The sequence below is a fragment of the Chrysemys picta genome, chromosome 3 (assembly GCF_011386835.1).
Source record: "Chrysemys picta bellii isolate R12L10 chromosome 3, ASM1138683v2, whole genome shotgun sequence".
Taxonomy (NCBI): domain Eukaryota; kingdom Metazoa; phylum Chordata; order Testudines; family Emydidae; genus Chrysemys; species Chrysemys picta.
Genome location: NC_088793.1, coordinates 7079900 through 7101572, shown reverse-complemented (window position 1 = coordinate 7101572; position 21673 = coordinate 7079900). Strand labels below are relative to the sequence as shown.

Below are 21673 nucleotides of genomic sequence, written 5' to 3'. Positions count from 1 at the left end.
GATTCTTGTCTGCACATTGATACCTGTCTCTGGAAATTTCCATTACATGCGTCTGACGAAGTGGGCATTCACCCACGAAGGCTTATGCTCCAATACGTCTGTTAGTCTATAAGGTGCCACAGGACTATTTGTCGCTTTTTACAGATCCAGACTAACACGGCTACCCCTCTGATACAAGATCTGCAGTGTCCTGCTTTCCCCCTAAGCCTTTCCTAACCGTCTGGCTCCTCCCCGCTCTGGGTTTGCCAGGGAGTAACCGTAGAGTCCCTGTCTCTATAGCCCCAACCACCCCTCCCGTCTCCCAGGCAGTGACTGCAGCCCCCGTCTGCGCTCAGCTCCTGGGCTTTATCCGGCCCCTCCTGTTCCTGTCCAGCTGAGTCTCATCTGATTAATCCCGGCTCCCTGGCTTCTCCTCCAGGTGCAGCCTGGGCAGTTCATTGGCCTGCCCCCAGCCAGCCTTGTGTGGGGTGGGCACCCCATCACCTGCCCCACATTGCAGCAGCCTGGGGGAGCCAGAGCAGCTCTGTAGCCTGCCAGCATTGCCAGCCCTATGGAAGAGCTGAGCCATTGAATGGGCAGGGCAAGCTACGGTGCGTCTACACTGCCCAGAAACACCCGCAGCAGCGAGCCTCAGCACCCAGGTCGGCAGCCGGGGACTCCCGCTACCGGGCGCTTGGGCTGGAGCCAGGGCTGTGAAACCCGACGAGGGGCAGGTCTCAGAGCCCCAGCTCCCCCTGACTGCCGCCCGCCTGCAACCAAACCTCATCGCACCACAAGCAACACCGCACACGCAGCAGAGGATGGGCCGGTGGTGATAGCACCCAGCTGGGCCTGCCCGACCTCCCCGGGGAGGTGTCGCGGGTAAATCAGTTATTGTTAGCGACCTGCTCAGGTCCTGCGAGGGCGGGAGCATCTGAGGGTGTAGCTAAGTCAGTTCCCATCAGGTCACCTTCACCCCAGGCAGAGGGCCGGCAGGGAAGCCCCCAGGGCAGCTCTTGCTGAGTTGTATGTGCTAGGTGCTGTACAAACCACAGAACACAGAGACAGTCCCTGCCCCAAAGTGCTGCCAGGCTAAGTATAAGATGGAGACAGAGAGGGGAGGACAAGGAAACAAGGAGACAGGACTGGCCAGTAGGACAGGCTGTGGGGGACGCTTCCTAAAACTGGGGGGGGGGGTCACCTGTGCCCAAACTAAGTGGTCCTATTTGTGATCTCTCTCCCCGCCCCTTTTCCCCAAAGCCCCGCCCACATGCTGCCCCTTCCCTCCAAAGCCCTGCCTTTGCACCGCCCCTTCTCCCCGAGGCCCCGCCCTCATGCTTCCCCTGAGGCCCCACTTCCAGGCCGCCTCTTCCCCTCAAAACTCCGCCTCCCGCTCGGTCTTCTCCGCCCCCTTGCCCGCCCTTACAGATGGTAAAGAGTGTGGGGTCCATGCCCCTCCAACCCCGCCAGATACCCCTGCTCGGCACACCAGCTGCCTGACCATTGTCGAGTCTGTTCTTGGCCTCCTCGCAGAGGAGAGTTTGAAGCAGGGCCCGAAGCAGGGGAAGGAGGTAGCTCTGTGGACGACTGGGGGAGAAAGCAGGAAGGTGCTCATTGGAAAACGTAACACGCTGGCGATGGAGGCAGGCCTGAGGACCCATCGGACCGTTAGCTGGACCGGGGCTGCCCAGGGCTATTCCTGTCCCTCTGCACAGGGGTGAATTCCCCTCCCATGGTTCTTTAGACCTGCCTCGAGTTGCCAGCCTTGGATTCCCGCGGCACAAGCAGGCGCGAGGGTCGTTTTTGAAGGACACAGCAGTTGCAGTGTCAGTCAAAACCCTGCTAGGAAAGCTCCTGGTGTCAGCGGAAGGAGCGCCCCCTCTTGCCCCCCCCCCACTCATACACACACACACACACACACATATACACACCCCTGTACATTTCACCGCTCCCCTGGAATTCTGTATCCAGCCCTTCGAGCTCCGACCCTGCCAGAAATCAGTCGTTTCTTACAGCTCTAAAATTGAACTGCAGTTTTTTAAACTAACTCCCCATGGCCTCACTGGCTCAGTGTTGGTTTCCAATCCCTCCTGTGTCCTCCTTCGTGCGCGGATGGCCCCAGAAAGACGAATCGCGATTCCCTGCTCTACAGAACGTGGGACGGCTTGTGAGCTCTGGTCCTTCCCTTAACCAAGGCCAGCTTTTCGGTTGACTCATGCGCCCCCTAGTGGTCGATGCACATTCCCTCCCCCCTCTCCCTGGGCTGTGGTAGCTTCAGCTTTGCTACAACAAGCGCAAATGTCCTAAAACATCAGATCTAACGACCCATCCCCCCACCCCCAGGACAAGCTTCCGCTATTTCTTTGCAACTTTCAACCTCATCCCCACCAAGCAACTTCAGAACGTGACCTGGGCCTGCGCACACAGAGGAACGTACGAATTCCCACGCTGGATCAGAACCAGGGTCCATCTAGCCCAGTAGCCCGTCTCCGACACTGGCCGGCCCCAGATCTCTCAGAGGAAGATGTAAGAAACCCTGTGGTAGCAGATGGGGGATAATTAGGGTCACCCACCAACTTTCTAAATGCTGACAACCAGCCCCCCTGCCCTGCCCCCTGCTCTGTCTTGTCCCTCGAGGCCCCACCCCTTGCTCCGCCTCTTCCCTCGAGGCCCCGCCTCCTGCTCCACCACTTCCTCCAGGCCCTGCCCCCCACTCTCTCCTTTCCCCTTCCTGCTTCCCCATAACTGGATCCGCTCCACCTCCCGCCCCCCACCAGCTGGGCTCCCTCTGCCCTGGGGCTGGCCGGAAGCTGCAGCCCATGACACGGAGCCTGCCTGGCCATGAGATGCAGGTAGGCGCTGGCACCGGCAGAGCAGGGGCTCACACGGGTTGATGACCCGGCACCTCCCAGACCCCTGCCCGCAGTAACCGGACTCTTGGTGTCCGGTCAGTACATCTGACCAGACACTGCCCGGTCCCCTTTTGACCGGACTTTCTGGTCGAAAACCGGGCCCCTGGGAACCCTACATCATCTGCCCCCCATATAGATCTGATGCTGACATCTCACACATCCTCACACCCCTTGTGGCCATGGCAAGCTGGCCCAGGGCTGCCGAAGTGTACAAGAGACAGACTTCTCCCGCTCTGGGGGCTGAGAGAGACAGGTACCATCTGCCCAGCAGTGGGCCGCCCCGCACCCAGCCTGATTTCTCCTCACACGGACCCTGAGCACAAATCAAAAGCGATGCCCCCCCCCACCCCTGATGCTGACGATGAAACCAGAGTGAGTAGGGGGAGATTCGTGCCCCCTGCTGCTTGGGGGATGGCCCTCTGTGGCTATTTGTCCCCGATGAGGAGCATGATTCTGTCTCTTTCATGCACAGGCTTAGTGTGGGCCGGTCGCCTTGGGACAGAAGCAGGGGCCGTCTCTCTAGATGTGTGTGTACAGCTCCTAGCGCAAAGAACGGGAGCCCCATTCCTGGCTGGGAGCCACTGAATACAAACATGAAATAATACCACCACTGACCGTCATGAGGGACAGGACGGACTCCCAAGCCTTAGGGAATTCACTCCCACGATGACAAATGGAATCTGTCCAGAGGGAGAGATTATATCTGTGTGTGTGTGTGTGTGTGTGTGTGTGTGTGTGTGTTTCCCCAGGGACAGATTGTATTTGTGTGTGTGTCAGTGTGTGTCCCCACAGGGAGAGATTGCATCTGTGTGTGTCAGTGTGTGTGAGTGTGTGTGTACATGCATTGTAGCCCCTTCCCCTTTATTTTAAGTCCCCAGGACATTTGCTTCCCTCCCCCCAGGCTCTCTCAGACACAATCTGCTCCTGCTCGGGACGAGCTGGTGAATAAATCACGACGCTCCGGTGCTTTACAATCTGGGGCAGTGGCGCCGTTAGCCCCCCACAGAAGAGGAGCCCGACTGAAGCCGGAGTTAGCGGATCTAGTTGTAAAATGAACCCTCCGTCCCCAGGCCCTGAGCCCCCCACTGCAGCCAGCGCTAACTGAATGATTCCGCCGGTGCCTCCTCCCCCTACTCCCTTCATGGCGTCAGGGTCTAGTGTGAGCGCTGGGGAGATCTTCATCACTCTTGCCAGCGCTGGCTGAGATGCAGCATCCCTGAGCAAGGCGGCCACTTGGCCAAGGCGTGAAACCGCTTGGACTGGAGAGATCCCAGCTAGGACCACTTCATTCCTGGAGCACTGTTCAGTGAAGCTGGAGAGAGGAGGAGAAGGGGAGAATAGATCAGTTTGCTCCGGAGCCTGTGATTCTGCTCACCAGGGTGTTGATCAGCCCCTGCTGCGCGGTGGGGCTGTGGACAGAGCGGGAGGCTTTCAGTTCTGATTGCACGAAGAAACTTCGGTTGGACAACACTGAGCAGGGCTCCAGCTGGCATCTTCCTTAGCCATCCCAACCCTTCCTCCTCCCCGCGCTTCGTCCGACAGGTAAGGGGTCTCTTTCTGATCTTGGCAGGTTCGCTAGGAGAAAGCTGCTTTCACAAGAGCACGCCCAGGGAGATGATATGCATGTGCTTAACAGCAAAAGGGCAGCCGAGCAAAGCTTCGCCAGCAAACTCAGTGATGAGGAGAGCAAAGGGACTGGAACATAAGAACATAAGAAAGGCCGTACCGGGTCAGACCAAAGGTCCACCTAGCCCAGTATCTTGTCTACCGACAGTGGCCAATGCCAGGTGCCCCAGAGGGAGTGAACCTAACAGGCAATGATCAAGTGATCTCTCTCCTGCCATCCATCTCCATCCTCTGACAGACAGAGGCTAGGGACACCATTCCTTACCCGTCCTGGCTAATAGCCATTAATGGACTTAACCACCATGAATTTATCCAGTTCTCTTTTAAACTCTTTTATAGTCCTAGCCTTCACAACCTCCTCAGGCAAGGAGTTCCACAAGTTGACTGTGCGCTGTGTGAAGAAGAACTTCCTTTTATTTGTTTTAAACCTGCTGCCTATTAATTTCATTTGATGACCCTTAGTTCTTGTATTATGGGAATAAGTAAATAACTTTTCCTTATCCGCTTTCTCCACATCACTCATGATTTTATATACCTCTATCATATCCCCCCTTAGTCTCTTCTTTTCCAAACTGAAGAGTCCTAGCCTCTTTAATCTCTCCTCATATGGGACCCGTTCCAAACCCTTAATCATTTTAGTTGCCCTTTTCTGAACCTTTTCTAGTGCCAGTATATCTTTTTTGAGATGAGGAGACCACATCTGTACGCAGTATTCGAGATGAGGGCGTACCATCGATTTATATAAGGGCAATAGTATATTCTCCGTCTTATTCTCTATCCCCTTTTTAATGATTCCTAACATCCTGTTTGCTTTTTTGACCACCTCTGCACACTGCGTGGACATTTTCAGAGAACTATCCACAATGACTCAAAGATCTTTTTCCTGACTTGTTGTAGCTAAATTAGCCTCCATCATATTGTATGTATAGTTGGGGTTATTTTTTCCAATGTGCATTACTTTACATTTATCCACATTAAATTTCATTTGCCATTTTGTTGCCCAATCACTTAGTTTGTGAGATCTTTTTGAAGTTCTTCACAGTCTGCTTTGGACTTAACTATCTTGAGCAGTTTAGTATCATCTGCAAACTTTGCCACCTCACTGTTTACCCCTTTCTCCAGATCATTTATGAATAAGTTGAATAGGATCGGTCCGAGGGCTGACCCTTGGGGAACACCACTAGTTACCCCTCTCCATTCTGAGAATTTACCATTTATTCCTACCCTTTGTTCCCTCTCTTTTAACCAGTTCTCAGTCCATGAAAGGACCTTCCCTTTTATCGCATGGCAGCTTTATTTACATAAGAGCCTTTGGTGAGGGACCTTGTCAAAGGCTTTCTGGAAATCTAAGTACACTATGTCCACTGGATCCCCCTTGTCCACGTTTGTTGACCCCTTCAAAGAATTCTAATAGATTAGTAAGACACGATTTCCCTTTACAGAAACCATGCTGACTATTGCTCAACAGTTTATGTTTTTCTATGTGTCGGACAATTTTATTCTTAACTATTGTTTCGACTAATTTGCCCGGTACAGACGTTAGACTTACCGGTCTGTAATTGCCGGGATCACCTCTAGAGCCCTTTTTAAATATTGGCATTACATTAGCTAACTTCCAGTCATTGGGTACAGAAGCCGATTTAAAGGACAAGTTACAAACCTTAGTTAACAGTTCCGCAACTTCACATTTGAGTTCTTTCAGAACTCTTGGGTGAATGCCATCTGGTCCCGGTGACTTGTTAATGTTAAGTTTATCAATTAATTCCAAAACCTCCTCTCGTGACACTTCAATCCGTGACAGTTCCTCAGATTTGTCACCTACAAAAGCCAGCTCAGGTTTGGGAATCTCCCTAACATCCTCAGCCGTGAAGACTGAAGCAAAGAATCCATTTAGTTTCTCCGCAATGACTTTATCGTCTTTAAGCGCTCCTTTTGTATCTCGATCATCAAGGGGCCCCACTGGTTGTTTAGCAGGCTTCCTGCTTCTGATGTACGTAAAAACATTTTGTTATTACCTTTGGAGTTTTTGGCTAGCCGTTCTTTAAACTCCTCTTTGGCTTTTCTTATTACATTCTTGCATTTAATTTGGCAGTGTTTATGCTCCTTTCTATTTGTCTCACTAGGATTTGACTTCCACTTTTTAAAGGAAGTCTTTTTATCTCTCACTGCTTCTTTTACATGGTTGTTAAGCCACGGTGGCTCTTTTTTAGTTCTTTTACTGTGTTTCTTAATTTGGGGTATACATTGAAGTTGGGCCTCTATTATGGTGTCTTTAAAAAGCGCCCATGCAGCTTGCAGGGATTTCACTTTAGTCACTGTACCTTTTAACTTCTGTTTAACTAACCCCCTCATTTTTGCATAGTTCCTCCTTTTGAAATTAAATGCCACAGTGTTGGGCTGTTGAGATGTTCTTCCCACCACAGGGATGTTGAACGCTATTGTATTATGGTCACTATTTCCAAGCGGTCCTGTTATAGTTACCTCTTGGACCAGCTCCTGCGCTCCACTCAGGACTAAATCTAGAGTTGCCTCTCCCCTTGTGGGTTCCCATACCAGCTGCTCCATGAATCAGTCATTTAAAGTATCGAGAAATTTTATCTCTGCATTTCGTCCTGAAGTGAAATGTTCCCAGTCAATATGGGGATAATTGAAATCCCCCACTATTATTGAGTTCTTAATTTTGATAGCCTCTCTAATTTCCCTTAGCATTTCATCATCACTATCACCGTCCTGGTCAGGTGGTCGATAATAGATCCCTAATGTTATATTCTTATTAGAGCATGAAATTTCTATCCATAGAGATTCTATGGAATATGTGGATTTGCTTAAGATTTTTACTTCATTGGATTGTACATTTTCTTTCACGTATAGTGCCACTCCCCTCCCTGCACAACCTGTTCTGTCCTTCCGATATATTTTGTACCGCGGAATGATTGTGTCCCATTGATTGCTCTCAGTCCACCAGGTTTCTGTGATGCCTATTATATCAATATCCTCCTTTGTCACAAGGCACTCTAGTTCACCCATCTTATTATTTAGACTTCTAGCATTTGTGTACAAGCACTTTAAAACCTTGTCACTGTTTAGTTGTCTGCTCTTTTCTGATGTGTCAGATTCTTTTTTATGTGAATGTTTATCATCTGATCTGGCCCCTACTTTATCCTCCTCCATCCTCTGCTCCTGACTAGAACCTGGAGATTCTCTATCATTAGACTCTCCCCCAAGAGAAGTCTCTGTCCGATCCACATGCTCCTCTGCAGCAGTCGGCTTTCCCGCATCTCCGAGTTTCTTGCTGGTGCGTGAAGTTCCTTTTAAAACCCTCCTACAGCCGCCTTTGAAATCCAGGCACGAAATACATGGATTTATACAATGAAGCAAACTATCTGCTTCACTGTACAGCCTAGCTGTTATTTTGTACTGTGGTGGCCTTTGAGCTCATCTTTAGCAGAAAGGAAGCACGCACGATCTTACCGTTTTCATTCAGAAGATTTACACCGGAGCACTTGAAATACACATCTGCTCACAGCCCTTCATGGTACATATTTCTGTGCAGACGCACACACGCACACACACGCACACACGCTCTGAAACCTGTCTGAAGTAGAGACAGGCGCACTATTCAAACTGAACAATTGATGTTGTTGAATGTTATTAAAGTCATCAAAGAAATTATCCAACAACTAACCAGCTCCGTGATTAGCCCGTCCCTCCTAGGATAAAACACCCGGTAGACGAACAGGTAAGTGACTAAAGAAATGTGGCTCTTCATTTATAGGTGAAGCAGAATGGCCCCAGACTGTGAGTGTTTGGGAAGCTTTAAGGTGGCTGCGTAAGACAAGGAGTTGTTGCCTGGAAAGGAGACGAGTGTCCAGAGAAAGCATCCTCAAATGTTCCTGCTCACAAGGGACACAAGAGAAATGGAACCTGGCTGTTAAAGGCGAGCCGTGAAGAAAAGGATCTCTGCCGGGCGTGCGGCTAAACGGTACGTACTGATTTATTACGCACAGTTCAGCTGGAATTCCTAGACGATAAAGGGAATGATGCGATGTGCAGAATTACTCAGTTCGGTAAATGTACCGGTGTCCTTAGGGAACGTATCCATATGTATAGCTAGATGCGTGTACGTCAAATCTCTGCCTCTCGCACATGAATATGGTACACATCACAAAGTCACACATCCCTCATTCACACACACACACACACACGTCACGTTACACAACACACATGACACATGGCAGGCACGAAACACCCAGCCCCACACATTACTCAAAACAGTCACACAGCACCCATATGACACATACCAGCCACACAATGCCCATCCATACACACATTACACATCCGAGGCACACAACAGCACATATTACACATCCCAGTCACACACATATTACAGACACACACACATACAAAAGTCACACACACACACTCTCTCACAATCTTAGTTTCATAGGTTTTACCTTGTCTGGACCTATGTATTTCTCCCTCTGCTATTATTTATCTATTTATCTCTGCAAAGTCTTCAGCTATTGTGTGTATAAAATACTCAACTTTCTTTTGCATCACATTGTATAATTATGCCCATAGACATGGAGTAAATGCAGGCAAAGTCCATTGTCTGGGCCTGGCTGGCGACTCGTGGCGTGGCACATCTTAGGTTCTGTCTGCACTGCAGTCGGGGCAGCAGGGGGCGGCATACCGAGCTAGCTTGCTAAAAACAGCGGGGTAGCCGCTGCGGCCCGGGCGAGCAGCCCACGTACGTCCCCGGGGCCCTGAGCACGACTGTACTGGAGCGCTAGCCGGTGCTGCCACCCGCGTCGCCGCCGTTACACGGCTCCAGCCGAACTCGCTCAGGTGTGGCTGCGTGTGCGGCAGGGCGGAGGGACCCCCCGAGAGCTAGACCCTGTTTAAAAAGCAAGTACCTGCCTCTCTCCAGTGCTTCTCCAGTCCCTGCATGACTGCAGTACTCGAGCACCTCAGAGTCTTTACTGTATTTATCCTCACGGGGCCCCCCGAGGCAGGGCAGTGCTGTGATCCCCATGGCACAGACGGGGAACTAAGGCACTGAGACATCCTGAGAGTGACTGTCCCCAGGTCACCCGTGGCAGAGCAGGTCGCCCGAATCCCAGGCTAACACCCTAACCTCGGGCCAGCCAGAAGGCAGGGACAAAGACCCACATCGCAGGACCCTGCATTGTTCCTGCAAGGGAGAATGTTCCTGCTCTTCCTCACAAGATCCAGTGTCTACCAGCTGGGAGTCACTGGCAAGTCAGGCTTCGGCTCTGGCAGCCCCGGTGATCCACCCCCCGGATGGCCAGTTCTCCTCCCACTTCTATACCCAGCAACTGCAACCAACTTCGGTTCTGTCTGCCAGGAGAGAGGCTTTAGCACATGAGAAGTGATTCTACCCTGTACCAGAAGGGGAGGCCCGGCTAAAGGAACCTGCCCCCTGCTTTATTCCCAGGGTCCATGTGTTTGGTCTTGGGTGGTCTTAGGTATCCAGGAGTCCCCCCAGGGATGTCCCAGAAAAAAAACTGTCCAACAAATCCGCCAGTTCTGCCTTAGCCTTGAGAAGCTCCATTTGAACCTTCAGCGTCTGTGATATTTATGGCCGGGACAGATATTGTACATGGCAGATAACTACCCACGTTGCCCCTCTCCAATCCCTAAGAGCATGGTGCGTATGTGGCACGCTGCACAGGCAGTGCTAAGGAACGCAGCACGGTGCTGGCCAAGAGCCAGGCAGCCCCACATCAGGGAGTAAATACACGTGACAAGGAATCTTCCCTCTGCCTATGCAACGCCCTGACTAGGGAATGGAAAACTAACAGGGAAAGAAAAGGATGAAGCTGACGGCGCCTCCGGCTGTGCCGGCATCTGGACTGATCAGAGGGGGTGGGACTGACTGATATACAACCACCCCTTTTTCCTAGAAGCCGGGAGCGTGTGTGTAATGCCTGGCATTTCGGTCGTGCCTAGAGCGTGAACCAAGACTCGGCAGCTCCAAGAGCATGACCCTCACTGCTGGAGCTAAAGGAATCCCATCCCTTGCTAGGAGCGGGAGCCGTCAGACGTGTCCTGACACATGGGCTGTAACACGGAACAGCTGGCTACACCGCTGCAGAGACCGGCTGGCTCCTCGCAGGAAGGACGGTGCAGTGGGAAGAGCACTAGCAGAGGGTGTGGGGGAGACCTGGGTTCGAGTCCCTCCTCTACCACAGGTGCCGTGTGTGCTTGGACAGGTCACTGAGTGTCTGGGCCTCAGTTCCTGTCTGCACCATGGAGATCCCAGCCTCCCTGGGGTGGTGAGAGGATAAACACAGCGCAGATTGCCAGGCGTGCTGATCCCGTGGGAACAGAAGGGCTATGAAGAACCTTACACAGAAGCAGCCGGAGTTGGATCCAGATCGGACGGTTCACAGCGTTTAGACCCAAACTCTGAGGGAGCAGGAGAGGGTTCAATCTTAACGATCCACCAGGATCTGGCCCGTCTCTGGTGCAAAGGAATAGCTGCTGCCGCTACTCAGCGTCCACCCTAGAGCTTTAAAACCCACCTGCACGGGAGGGTAAATGTTAGTCTGTAACCCTGAGCCTCCTGCAGGAGGAAAATCATTGCGATGCCGCATTCTGACCTTGTTCTCGTCCCTGGTGTATTTCCCGAGAAAGCCTCCTCAGCCAGCAGGCGTATTGCAGCTCCTGCTCTGTGCACGGCCGCTTCCGCTCCATTCTTTGCTGCGTGACGGTAAAGAAATAGCCCGGCATGAAATCCATGAGATTCTCTCTTCCCTCTGATGCGGGCCAGCTGCCACTGGCATGTCCATGCTAACCGCATCGTCCTTTCCGACACCTCTCCGGGGAGGGGCTTTGACCGTACCCACGTGCCGCAGCAGAGTTTGCCTTGGCAGCAGCGCCTGGTTTAGCTCGATACAGAGCGTTACTCTCAATTCGCAGCAGGAGAGCGGAGGGATAGAATTGTGCGATCCGGTCAGATAATGCTCACTAAATGCACAGAAGGCAGAGAAAGGAGGAGAAAGGCTGAGCCTTAAAGATCAATCACAGGGAACAGATTATGCGTGAGGATGAAATGATGGAAGATCTAGACGTCAGAGAGGTACGAAGGGAATAAAAATTGACAGCGGGAAGAAAAGAATGAGGCAATTCAGAAAAGAGCAATAAATCAAAAGCTAGCAGCATTCAGAGCCCCCATTGTGAGCCTTCTCCCGGGTACCTCCGTCCCCCCCACCCACGTTTTTCTCATGGCGTGTCCAGCTGAGCCGCTCTCATGTCAAGGGTCACTGCAGGGTCAGAGGTCAGTGAGGGGCACTGCACCCCTGTGTGCCACATTGCAATGCCACTCTGGTTTGGGGAGCCTCTCAGCCAGGGGGCCTGGAACAACCTGCCCCTTTTGCCCCCGCTCCGGGGTACACCCTGTGTTGAACGTGCATCTGGCTGTGGGCAGCACTGCTTTCTCCTGCCTATAAATGGAACCCACTGGCTCAGTTGGGTCTTCCTCTAGTGGCTGGTCCACAGAAGAGGATAACAGCCTGATAGATCTACCAGCGAAAGGAGCGACTCCTTTAGCTCACACAGTAACGCTTGTGCCGGGGAAGCGGATTATTCACTGTTATAGTGGAGCAAACAAAGACTTTGATTACAACAGAGGAACTCGGATCTCCTGACACTGGTCGCTGCGCTGCACTAGCACTTCTTAGGACAATGAAGAGGGACCCCAATAAAAATGAGATATTTAAAATCCCACCTCCAGTTCCTCCCACCCTCTTGTGAGACGTTAGGCTCTGCACATTCTCCCTCCCATCCAGGCTAGTGACAGGTGATGGTCCCTCTGGCAAAGCAAGGCTGAATGTTCGTTCCTCTACAGAAGCAGTGTGGTCTAGTGGAAAGGGCACTGGGCTGGCACTCAGGAGATGTGGGGTCTGTTCCCAGCTCTGCTGCTGAGTCACTGTGTAACCTGGGGCAAGTCACCTCATCTTTCTGTGCCTCAGTTTCCCTACCTAGTCTGAGGGCAGTTTCAGAGTAGCAGCCGTGTTAGTCTGTATCCGCAAAAAGAACAGGAGGACTTTTGTTAGTCTCTAAGGTGCCACAAGTACTCCTGTTCTTTCTGAGGACAGTGGCACTCAGCCACCGTGGTAAAGTGCCTAGAGCTCTCTGGATGAGCAGGTACCTAGCAAATCACCTCAGTACCTAGGCAAATTCTGCATCAACCCATCAAGGCTGTTCCTGAACAGAAATTCCCTGTGTTGTTACTGAAGAAGCCTGGAGTATGAGATTCTGACTGCAAAGAAGCGGTGCCACCCGCTCTCTGGATGGGATGTGCCTTTGCTGGTTTCTCTGAGATTCCTCTTGCAAAGCCCTGCCACCCAACAGCAGTCTCTGAGAAGCCGCCCGATCTCCGAGCAGGCTAATTGCCCGACTATACAGCAGTGGCACCTTCATTGCTGCTAACTTGCTTGGGCTCTCATCTTGTTCTCATGCACAGCACCTTCCCAATTAGCTTTTACATCTGGGAGGGGAAAATAGCTCTTGTAACAAATCCACTGCTAGCCTGGACTTCAGGACTGTCACCATGCTGCACTGCACAGACACTCAGAATTTCACATTGACATTTCAGATCTTCCTTCTCCAAGAGCCCAGACCAGTCTGCTCAGAGGGAGAATCTCCCTTAAATATTTACACTATAGGGCCGGTGACACACAGTATGGCAGTTCTCAATCCATCCAGCAGAGGGCAGTAGTAACACATACACACACACGACAGTTCATTACAATATCAATAAGTTATCTTACGGTCTGTGGTTTAAATTGCGATGTACCCGCCTCTGCCAGCTTTGGGTGCCCCTCGCCAGTGTACTGTTAGAAAGCTGCATTCAGAGACTGGTGAGAGGCTCACCGATCGGTGGCAGAGCCTTAGGGGGTACAGGAATCCCTGCCATATGATGCAGAGAAAAAATGTGCACCCACCACTTTTCCCCTCAATGCTTAAGACTCTGCATCTCCCAACACCTCGGCTTTGTAATTGCTACCCAGCCAGTACTGATCTGAGCCTCCCAGACCCTTGGGCAGGTGGGGAAGGAATTTTGCAGCTAGAGAACACATAGATGAAACCACTTGCCCAAAGCCACACAGACGGTCTGTGCCAAAGCTGGGAATAGAACCTAGATCTCTGGGTCCTGTGCTTCAACACACTCACTAGCACACTCTCTCTCCCCCATGCTGGCCATTTTCTCCTGACACTTGACCCTGTGACCTTGTCCTTAGAGATGGGTCTGGATCCGAACACCCTGGACTCCGGGGAAGCCAGGCTCTGAGATACCAGAACCAGCCACCTGTATAATAAACTTCATTCTGTTTAACAAAGACAAATGCAAAGTGCTGCACTTAGGAAAAAAAAATCAGTTTCACACATACAGAATGGGAAGAGACTGTCTAGGAAGGAGTACGGCAGAAAGGGATCTAGGGGTTATAGTGGACCACAAGCTAAATATGAGTCAACAGTGTGATGCTGTTGCAAAAAAAGCAAACATGATTCTGGGATGTATTAACAGGTGTGTTGCGAGCAAGACACGAGAAGTCATTCTTACGCTCTACTCTGCTCTGGTTAGGCCTCAGCTGGAGTATTGTGTCCAGTTCTGGGCACCGCATTTCAAGAAAGATGTGGAGAAATTGGAAAGTGTCCAGAGAAGAGCAACAAGAATGATTAAAAGTCTTGAGAACATGACCTATGCAGGAAGGCTGAAAGAAAAGAGAAGACTGAGAGGGGACATGATAGCAGTTTTCAGTTATCTAAAAGGATGTCATAAGGAGGAGGGAGAAAACTGGTTCACCTTAGCCTCTAAGGATAGAACAAGAAGCAATGGGCTTAAACTGCAGCAAGGGAGGTCTAGGTTGGACATTAGGAAAAAGTTTCTAACTGTCAGGGTGGTTAAACACTGGAATAAATTGCCTAGGGAGTTGTGGAATCTCCATCTCTGGAGATATTTAAGAGTAGGTTAGATAAATGTCTATCAGGGATGGTCTAGACAGTATTTGGTCCTGCCATGCGGGCAGGGGACTGGACTCGATGACCTCTCGAGGTCCCTTCCAGTCCTAGAATCTATGAATCTATAATAGAGCTAAAGCTGTCTCCTTTCAAACCCAGGCCAGAATCCACAGAACTCCTGGCATGCAGATAACGCCCTGACCAGCACTTTCTCCAGGAGTGGCACCTGGCCAAGCCCCCCTGAATCAGCACATGATCCGACAGGACAGAGCCTACAGACTGTTTCCATTCACTGTTGGTTCTTTATTGATGTGTTCTCTCTAACAATGCGTTCGGAGCTGTACAGGACACTAAATGAGGACAGTCCCTGACTCAAGAGCTTTCAACCTCAGAGATGGAGACGGGACATGCTGGAAGCAGAGAGAGATAATGGTTGGGTTCTAATCTGGGGGACATCATGGAAGGAGCAAGTCTCACAAGGAGCATTGTCCATCTCTAAAGGACAGAGCACGGGAGATGGGCTGGCAAGCTTCATTTCTCTTCTCCAGCGTCCCGTCCTCCCTCAATAAAACACCTTCTCCAGGTACGCATTCAGGAACATGCCGGTGGGATCCAGCTCCTCCCGCATGGTACAGAACTTCCGGAAGCCGGGATACATCTTCTCAAAGTCCTTCCGGGTACAGGTGTGAGCCTATGAGAGAGCAACTGTGTCAGCGAACCGTCCGCCCACGAACACTGAGCAACAACGGCAGACGTGAGCTCTCTGTGTGTTCGTCTGGAGAGATCTACAGGTGCGTACACTGCCTGGGGACAATCACAGCAACAGAGTCCCGACCCCAGAGGCTTTACAATCAGGCTGGCTCCATCTGGACAGGAGCAGCACAGGGTGGTGTGGTTCTTACAGGTGGAAGGTCTGTGACGTCCAGGGGTGGCCAGAACTAATACATACAGTGAAACCTGCCCTGAAACCCCCCTGCCTCAGACACCTTTAGGGACATCTCCCGTTTTGTAAACCCAGGTCTGCGGCTCATTTCCAAGCCCAGCCTTGAGAGTCCACACTGCATGGTAAACCCGGGCTTACAATTGCTGGGTCTGGGTCTTCCAGTCGTGCTAATGTGTCCACGCTGCACAACATAGACCTTCTGACTCCGGTCCACAGCTTGGCCTGGGTCCGCACTGCACAATGGCAGGGGTTAGACCCAACTCACAGCAGGACCTGGGCTCTGACCACCCACTAGCAGGGTCCTAGGGCCCAGGCTCTGAGTGCTTGGTGTGTGGACGGAAGAGGGACTTGGTCTCAAACCTGAACCAGAGCCCAGGCTCCGTGTGCAGTGTAGACAGACCCTCTATGTCTGAGGGGGCCACTTTGCTCATCCATGAGGTTCTAAAGGCCACGTTTGCCCTCACGGGTCTAGACTGAAAGCTGAGCCATACCACCCCTTCCCCCATCTCTCCTCAGCCCCATTGCCCTAGGATGATCCTCACCTACCGCCCCTCCTTAAATCTAATGAGGCCTTTCCCTGCCCCCAGAGGGACAATGACTGATTCATGCCACCCCACCCCTGCCCGGCCCCTAGCCCCACTGTCCTGTATATGGCCTCCTGTGCTCCTCACGGTGAGTGAGGGGGCTGGGAACCCGCAGCAGTGGAGATAGGGCATGGCAGAGAGGACAGGCCAGAAGGTTCCCAGATGAGCCGGATCAGGACTCTGCCTCAGCGAGCATCTAGGCCGGCCCTACTCCACCCTCCCACCCCCCGCAGCCACCCTCCTTGTTACCCTCAGAACCTGGAGCGTGAGTCCCAGTGTCTAGTTCACAGGGTTAAAGAGCAAGGGCTGGGCTCAGAGACCTGCGCTCTGATTCCTCCCTGAGCCCACGGGCCAGGCTGCAGCGGTACCTTTGCCCAGTGCGGTCGCCCCCCAGCCTTCTTCATGACGCTCTCGTAGGCCAGCCAATAGTCCAGCCGGGGCACGTCCTTCCCGTAGGGCCTGAGGGCACAGGGCAGAGTCAGTGGCTAGCAGCTGCCTCCGTCCCCCTTCACAGAGGGTTTCTTTGGCATTAAGACCACAAAGGGGGCACATGACACAAACTCATTCACCTCTTACATGGACTGGTCACTGGGGGAGACAGAGCTACCCTCGCCTTCACAGAGGTTATGGATTTCCCCACTGGGGGATGCTCATGGGACCTACTGGAGTTTGAGTTCTGCAGCCAGCCCTACTCGGGCCAGCAGTGGGGTGTGAACCCGGCACTGTCGGCGCTAGAAACAGCAGCCGCGGCCACGTGAGCTCAAGGACTAACCCCAGCTGGGTAGGGCCTGCGGTAGACTCTGCTCCAGCTCCGACTAGACGCGCTCTGTCTCCTAAGCCTGGGTTAAAACTGAGCCACGGGCACCTGGGGTGAATGTCAGGAAAAGCTTCTCGGGAGGGAGATGGTGGATCTCTGCTGTGCAGTGTCCCCCGGGAAAGGGCTGGAGACTCATCGCTTGGGACATTTAACATCAGACCGGACAGGGCCCTGGGGAACAGGCTGAGGAACATTTTCGGGTCTGTGTTTGTCCAGCACAACGGTTTCCTGGTCCATGACGGGGCCCCTAGACATCCCCACAATACGAACAATTAACAACAAGTAACAATAAGAATTCCCAGTGGGACAGGACCCGACAGCTCTTTTAATCTCATGTTCATGATCAAACCAACCAGCTGGAAGTAAATAATCAACTCAACCGTTAAAATCCCCATGAACCAGCCCGTGTTGTAATCCCCACGTGACATGTGGGGAAACTGAGGCACGGGGAGGGGACTTGACTGGCCCAAGGTCCCATAGCTGGGAACATAAGTCAGGACTCTCAAGCCACTGGACAATTTTTCTGTCCCCGTGCAGCAGGGGAAGAGAACTCTGGGGTCATCGCCCACCAACTCCGAGCGGAGCACGAGCAGTGAGATCCGGATCGGCCGAGCCGTCGACGTCTGGTAACACCAGCTTCCAATGTGCAGGTTAACTCTGGCTTGTGCTGCAGCCCCCGGCCCTGCCAGAGCCCCGTTCCTCCCGGCCCAGCCCCCGCTTTACCTGTACATGATGATGTTCATGTAGCAGCTGTCTCTCTGGAAACAGGGACTCAGCAAGATGTCGTCCCCCCGAGCAAAGCGCACCTCCACTGGGTAGTGTGCCACCACTTTGGGGTTGTTCTCCAGCACGGCCTTCAGCTCCAGCAGGGCCTCCTTCGTCTTCTCACTGCCCAGGTGCAAACCGCCCCCAGAGCGCATGTTAGCATTGGAGCCACCATCTCGCTGCTGGGCCTCAAACCGCCCTTCCCTACAGTGGGGCGAGCTCAGAGACTGACCACATCTCCCCCTAGCACTGGAAGGGCAGGGGCTGGGGGTCGAGATTGAAGGGCACCAGCAGAGCTGTGTGGGGGTGCCCAGTGCTGGGATAGTAGGGGGCTGCCGGTTGGGTTGTGGGGGTCAACAGAGCTGGGGTGGGAGGGCCAGGGCTGGGATAGCAGGGGGCTGCGGATCAGGATTGAGGGGCACCAGCAGAGCTGAGGGAGGGTGCCCAAGGCTGGCAGAGCTGAGGGGTGGGGAAGCTTTCACAGCTGCCCGCACCACACTTGGCTCTAACTGGCATTAAAATCCCTCCCTTTTGTGAGCGATTTATTTACGGAGTCATTATTAAAGAGAAGATACTGCGAGCTAAGCCGGGACCAGAACCACCTTCTCGCCACCAGCAGAGCTGGTCCCTGCAGGACAGCCCCTCAGGCTAACAGGGAAGCGATGCTGCTCTGAGTTTTCTGTGCGTGTGTTTGGGGAGACCCCCCACACACACACACACTGAGGCTTAACCCCAGCGGCCGGACCCTGCGTTTCAGCGCCTCATGCCCGGTGGTGCTCTGAAGAGGTGACGAACCTGCAAATGGAGGAACCGGATTGGGTCCCAGTGTGCCGGCAGCTGGGTTACTCACACAAGGTGGGAATCTGCTGATTGGTCCCAAAGTGGAACAAAACCAGAGTGTGAACGCAATAACCCGCTTCGAGGAGTAACCCAGGCCCACGCCCTCCAAGGGTATTAGGCACCTAACTCCCATTGGCCTCTGTGGGAGTTAAGCCACAGGGAGATAGGATCTGGGCCTAAATTCTGTGGGTCTCTGCATCCCAGCCCTGCCCCCACATACCCCCAAGCCGTGCTGGGCGAACACCTCGCTCAGTCATCGGCGGAGGGGGGTCTCTGCTGCCAGCATCACAGCACAGTGGTGCCCCGTAAGTCCTGGCCTGGGCCCAGCCATCCTGGAAGGGATTGCTGACTACCCCAGAGCCTGGCTGTCTCACAGACCCCCAGCCTGGACATCCAGGTGCTCTGGGGACATCCAGCGGTCGCTGAGCAGATGAGTCAGTCCCTAGCACTGGAAGCAGCTTTCCCGAGCCTGGCTCTTGCCTGAGGGGGACTGGGAAGCAGGAAGGAAAGAGGCACCCTGCAATCTCTCCCCTCCCGCTAGCATACACACGCAGGACTGGGCCATGAACGGGTGCAGAGCTGCATTGCACGGCCAGCAGTCCCCGTACAGCCCCTTGCACGGTCTGGGTGTGGTGGGGGGTTCCGCAGAGCCGCTTACATGGGGATAGCCCAGTCCTGGACGTGCTGTCTGAAGCGGCACTCGTAGTTGAAGATCTTGTAGCTGAGGTCGACGTGCTCCACCTTGCCCTTGAAGAGGAGCCAGAAGAAGAAGCGATTGATCCAGCACACCAGGCCGGGCAGGAACGTGCTGCAGGGGAGACAGAGAGAGATCAGGGCCGGGGCAGAACCACGGAGAGCACGTGTCAGGTCTGCAGCTGACGAGGGGCCAGGGCTCCCCCAAGAGGTGGGTGGATCTGACGGCCAAGCCAGCCCCTCAGTAGTTCCCAATGGGAGGCACCACTCGACCAGCTGCCCCCTGAGGTCATTAGGAGGGGAAGGGGTTATCACGGGCCACTAGGTCCCCTCTAGGAGACAAAGGGAGGCAGGGCTGTCTCAGGGTCTGCGAGGCCAAGGGGACCTCAGGCCAATTGGGGTGGCAGGAAAGAGGGTGCTTGGGTTGAGCTGCCTCCAGTGCATTGTTCAATCATTGCCGTCACACCCCAAGCCTGAGGCGCTGCACCCCCTTTTCTGGCCTTGCACCCCAGCAGAGATGTCAGCCTCAGAGCACTGCTGGGAGCCAGAGAAGCCAAAGCTCGCTCAGACACACCGCGTCCCTTAGAATCAGAGCAATGCCACCGCATGCCCCCTTACTGGCCAAGACCCCACAAGTCATGTCACTGCATCACGGAGCACAGTCAGACAGCGCCGGGGCTTGGAAGGGGATTTACATCGTCGGAGATGATGCTGAAAATGCTGTCCCGTGCCCTTCGCATCATTTACATAATCATTTTTTAAAGTATTGCAGGAGAGAAGTTATTTCTTTACACGGTGGGGCTTTTTGAACTTCTTTTCAGTCCCCTCAAGCTCTGGTTCTTATATTAACAATCCCCCAATCCTGGGGTTTGAACTTGGGACCTTTAGATCCCGATTACCGACCTGCTACCAGTTGTGCTAAAGGAGCAACTCCATGAGCTCTCTCTTTCGCAACAAGTTGGCCTCAGCTTTTTTGCAGGTCTTCGGGGGTTGGACTAGATGACCTCCTGAGATCCCTTCCAACCCCGATATTCTAGGAGTCTAGGATTCCATACAGTCTGCAGTGACAGTGCCCTAGACGGTTCCTAAACCTCCTAGTACCTACAGAGGAGGAGATTTCACGGAGTACGGCTCTTTTAATCTAGCCAAAGGTAGCTCAAGGCAGAACGGCTGGGAGTTGAAGCGAGATAAATAGGATGCACAGGATTAACTGCGAGGGTAATTCATCACTGGGGCAGCTCTCCTAGGGCCATGGCAGATTCTCCATCACACAGAGTCTTTAACTCAGGCCTGGGTGTCTCTTTCTAACAGATCTGCTCTAACTCAGCCAGAACAGAGCAAAAACTCACTTCTGCGCAGCCTTTGAGCCCTCCTCTGCCATACACCAGTTCCCTCCACCTCCAGTATCTACCACTTACATCTGATCGGTTTAGATCTCAAGCTCCTTGCAACAGGGACTGCCTGAAGCTTTGTGGCTGTTGCCATGTGATGTTCTCTGGCTACTTGGCACTTCATGGTAACAGCAGGGCTAGAACTCAGCTCCTCCTGCTCCTAAGCACAACCCCTCTTGCCCAGCTAAGCTGAGGGAGAATCACCCTCCGCAGTAGAGAGCTACTGACACACACAGCTGAGTGTTTTTGTTTTTAACAATAGTCCCAGGGCTTTGTGCACCTCTGGAAATGGCTGCGTAGGGATGTAGCAAGGAAGTAAGGGAAGGTTCCCCCTTGCTCTGACAATGGGTATCTGGAGAGTTTATTATCGCCTGGTGGTTATTTTATATCATGTTACACTTTCCATCCTAGCCAGGCCAGTCCCAGCCATCCTCCCTCCCCTGAATTCAACCATCATCTTCCTGGCTCTCCCGTTCTCCGCTCCTCGCGGGGTGGGGACTGGCTCCAGCCAGTGGGGCTCCAACCTCCTCATAGCAGGGGTAGGACGCGTCCTGATCCCATTCACCCTCCCCATGGCCCCACCCCAATCCTGGAACAGCCCAACAGCAAAAGAGTCACATTAAGAAGTGACGGAGCGGCTGGAAAGGAGGAGGAGGAGCCAGCACCATGCCGCCAGCCAGCAAGCGTCCTGTGGGCGACCGTTTGGAATCTTACACAGAACGTTGTTGATGCCTGGCTATTTAAAGGGGCAGTGCCACCAGTTTCTAGCAATACCGAGCATGTATAGGACACTTTAGATCTTCAAAACGCATGATAAACTAATCCTCACAACCCTCTGTGTCCCAAACCCAGCCATTATCCTCATTGCAAAGATGGGGAAACTGAGGCACAGAAAGTGTATGTGTGTGTGGGGAGGGGAGGGTGACTTCTGAGGTCAGCAGCAGAGCCAGGACTAAAACCCAGGCAGTTCCAGACTACAAGTCAAGTTCCTTCTACCCCAGATCAGGTGCCCTGACCTAATTCAGGCGGAACGGCTGGTTGCCTCGTCTCCTAGTACTAGATTTATTCTGTAGACGCAGGGAACAAACAATAAAACGTAAATCCTCAGCAGCCTGGTGTGCTGCGTCAGCATA

General features: G+C 53.0%; 1 protein-coding gene across 1 annotated transcript in view; it reads right to left on the bottom strand.

The window, feature by feature from the left end:
• Window positions 1-14789: 14789 nt before the first annotated feature.
• The window catches only part of LOC101948999 (L-gulonolactone oxidase), a 29136-nt gene continuing 22252 nt past the window's right edge, over window positions 14790-21673 (bottom strand). Inside the window, exons 9-12 of the mRNA XM_008173908.4 lie at window positions 19115-19264; window positions 17575-17739; window positions 16403-16493; window positions 14790-15198 (exon numbers count right to left, since the gene is read on the bottom strand). Coding sequence (XP_008172130.2) covers window positions 15070-15198; window positions 16403-16493; window positions 17575-17739; window positions 19115-19264 — 535 coding nt within the window. The 3' untranslated portion in view covers window positions 14790-15069. The remainder of the gene's footprint in view (window positions 15199-16402; window positions 16494-17574; window positions 17740-19114; window positions 19265-21673) is intronic.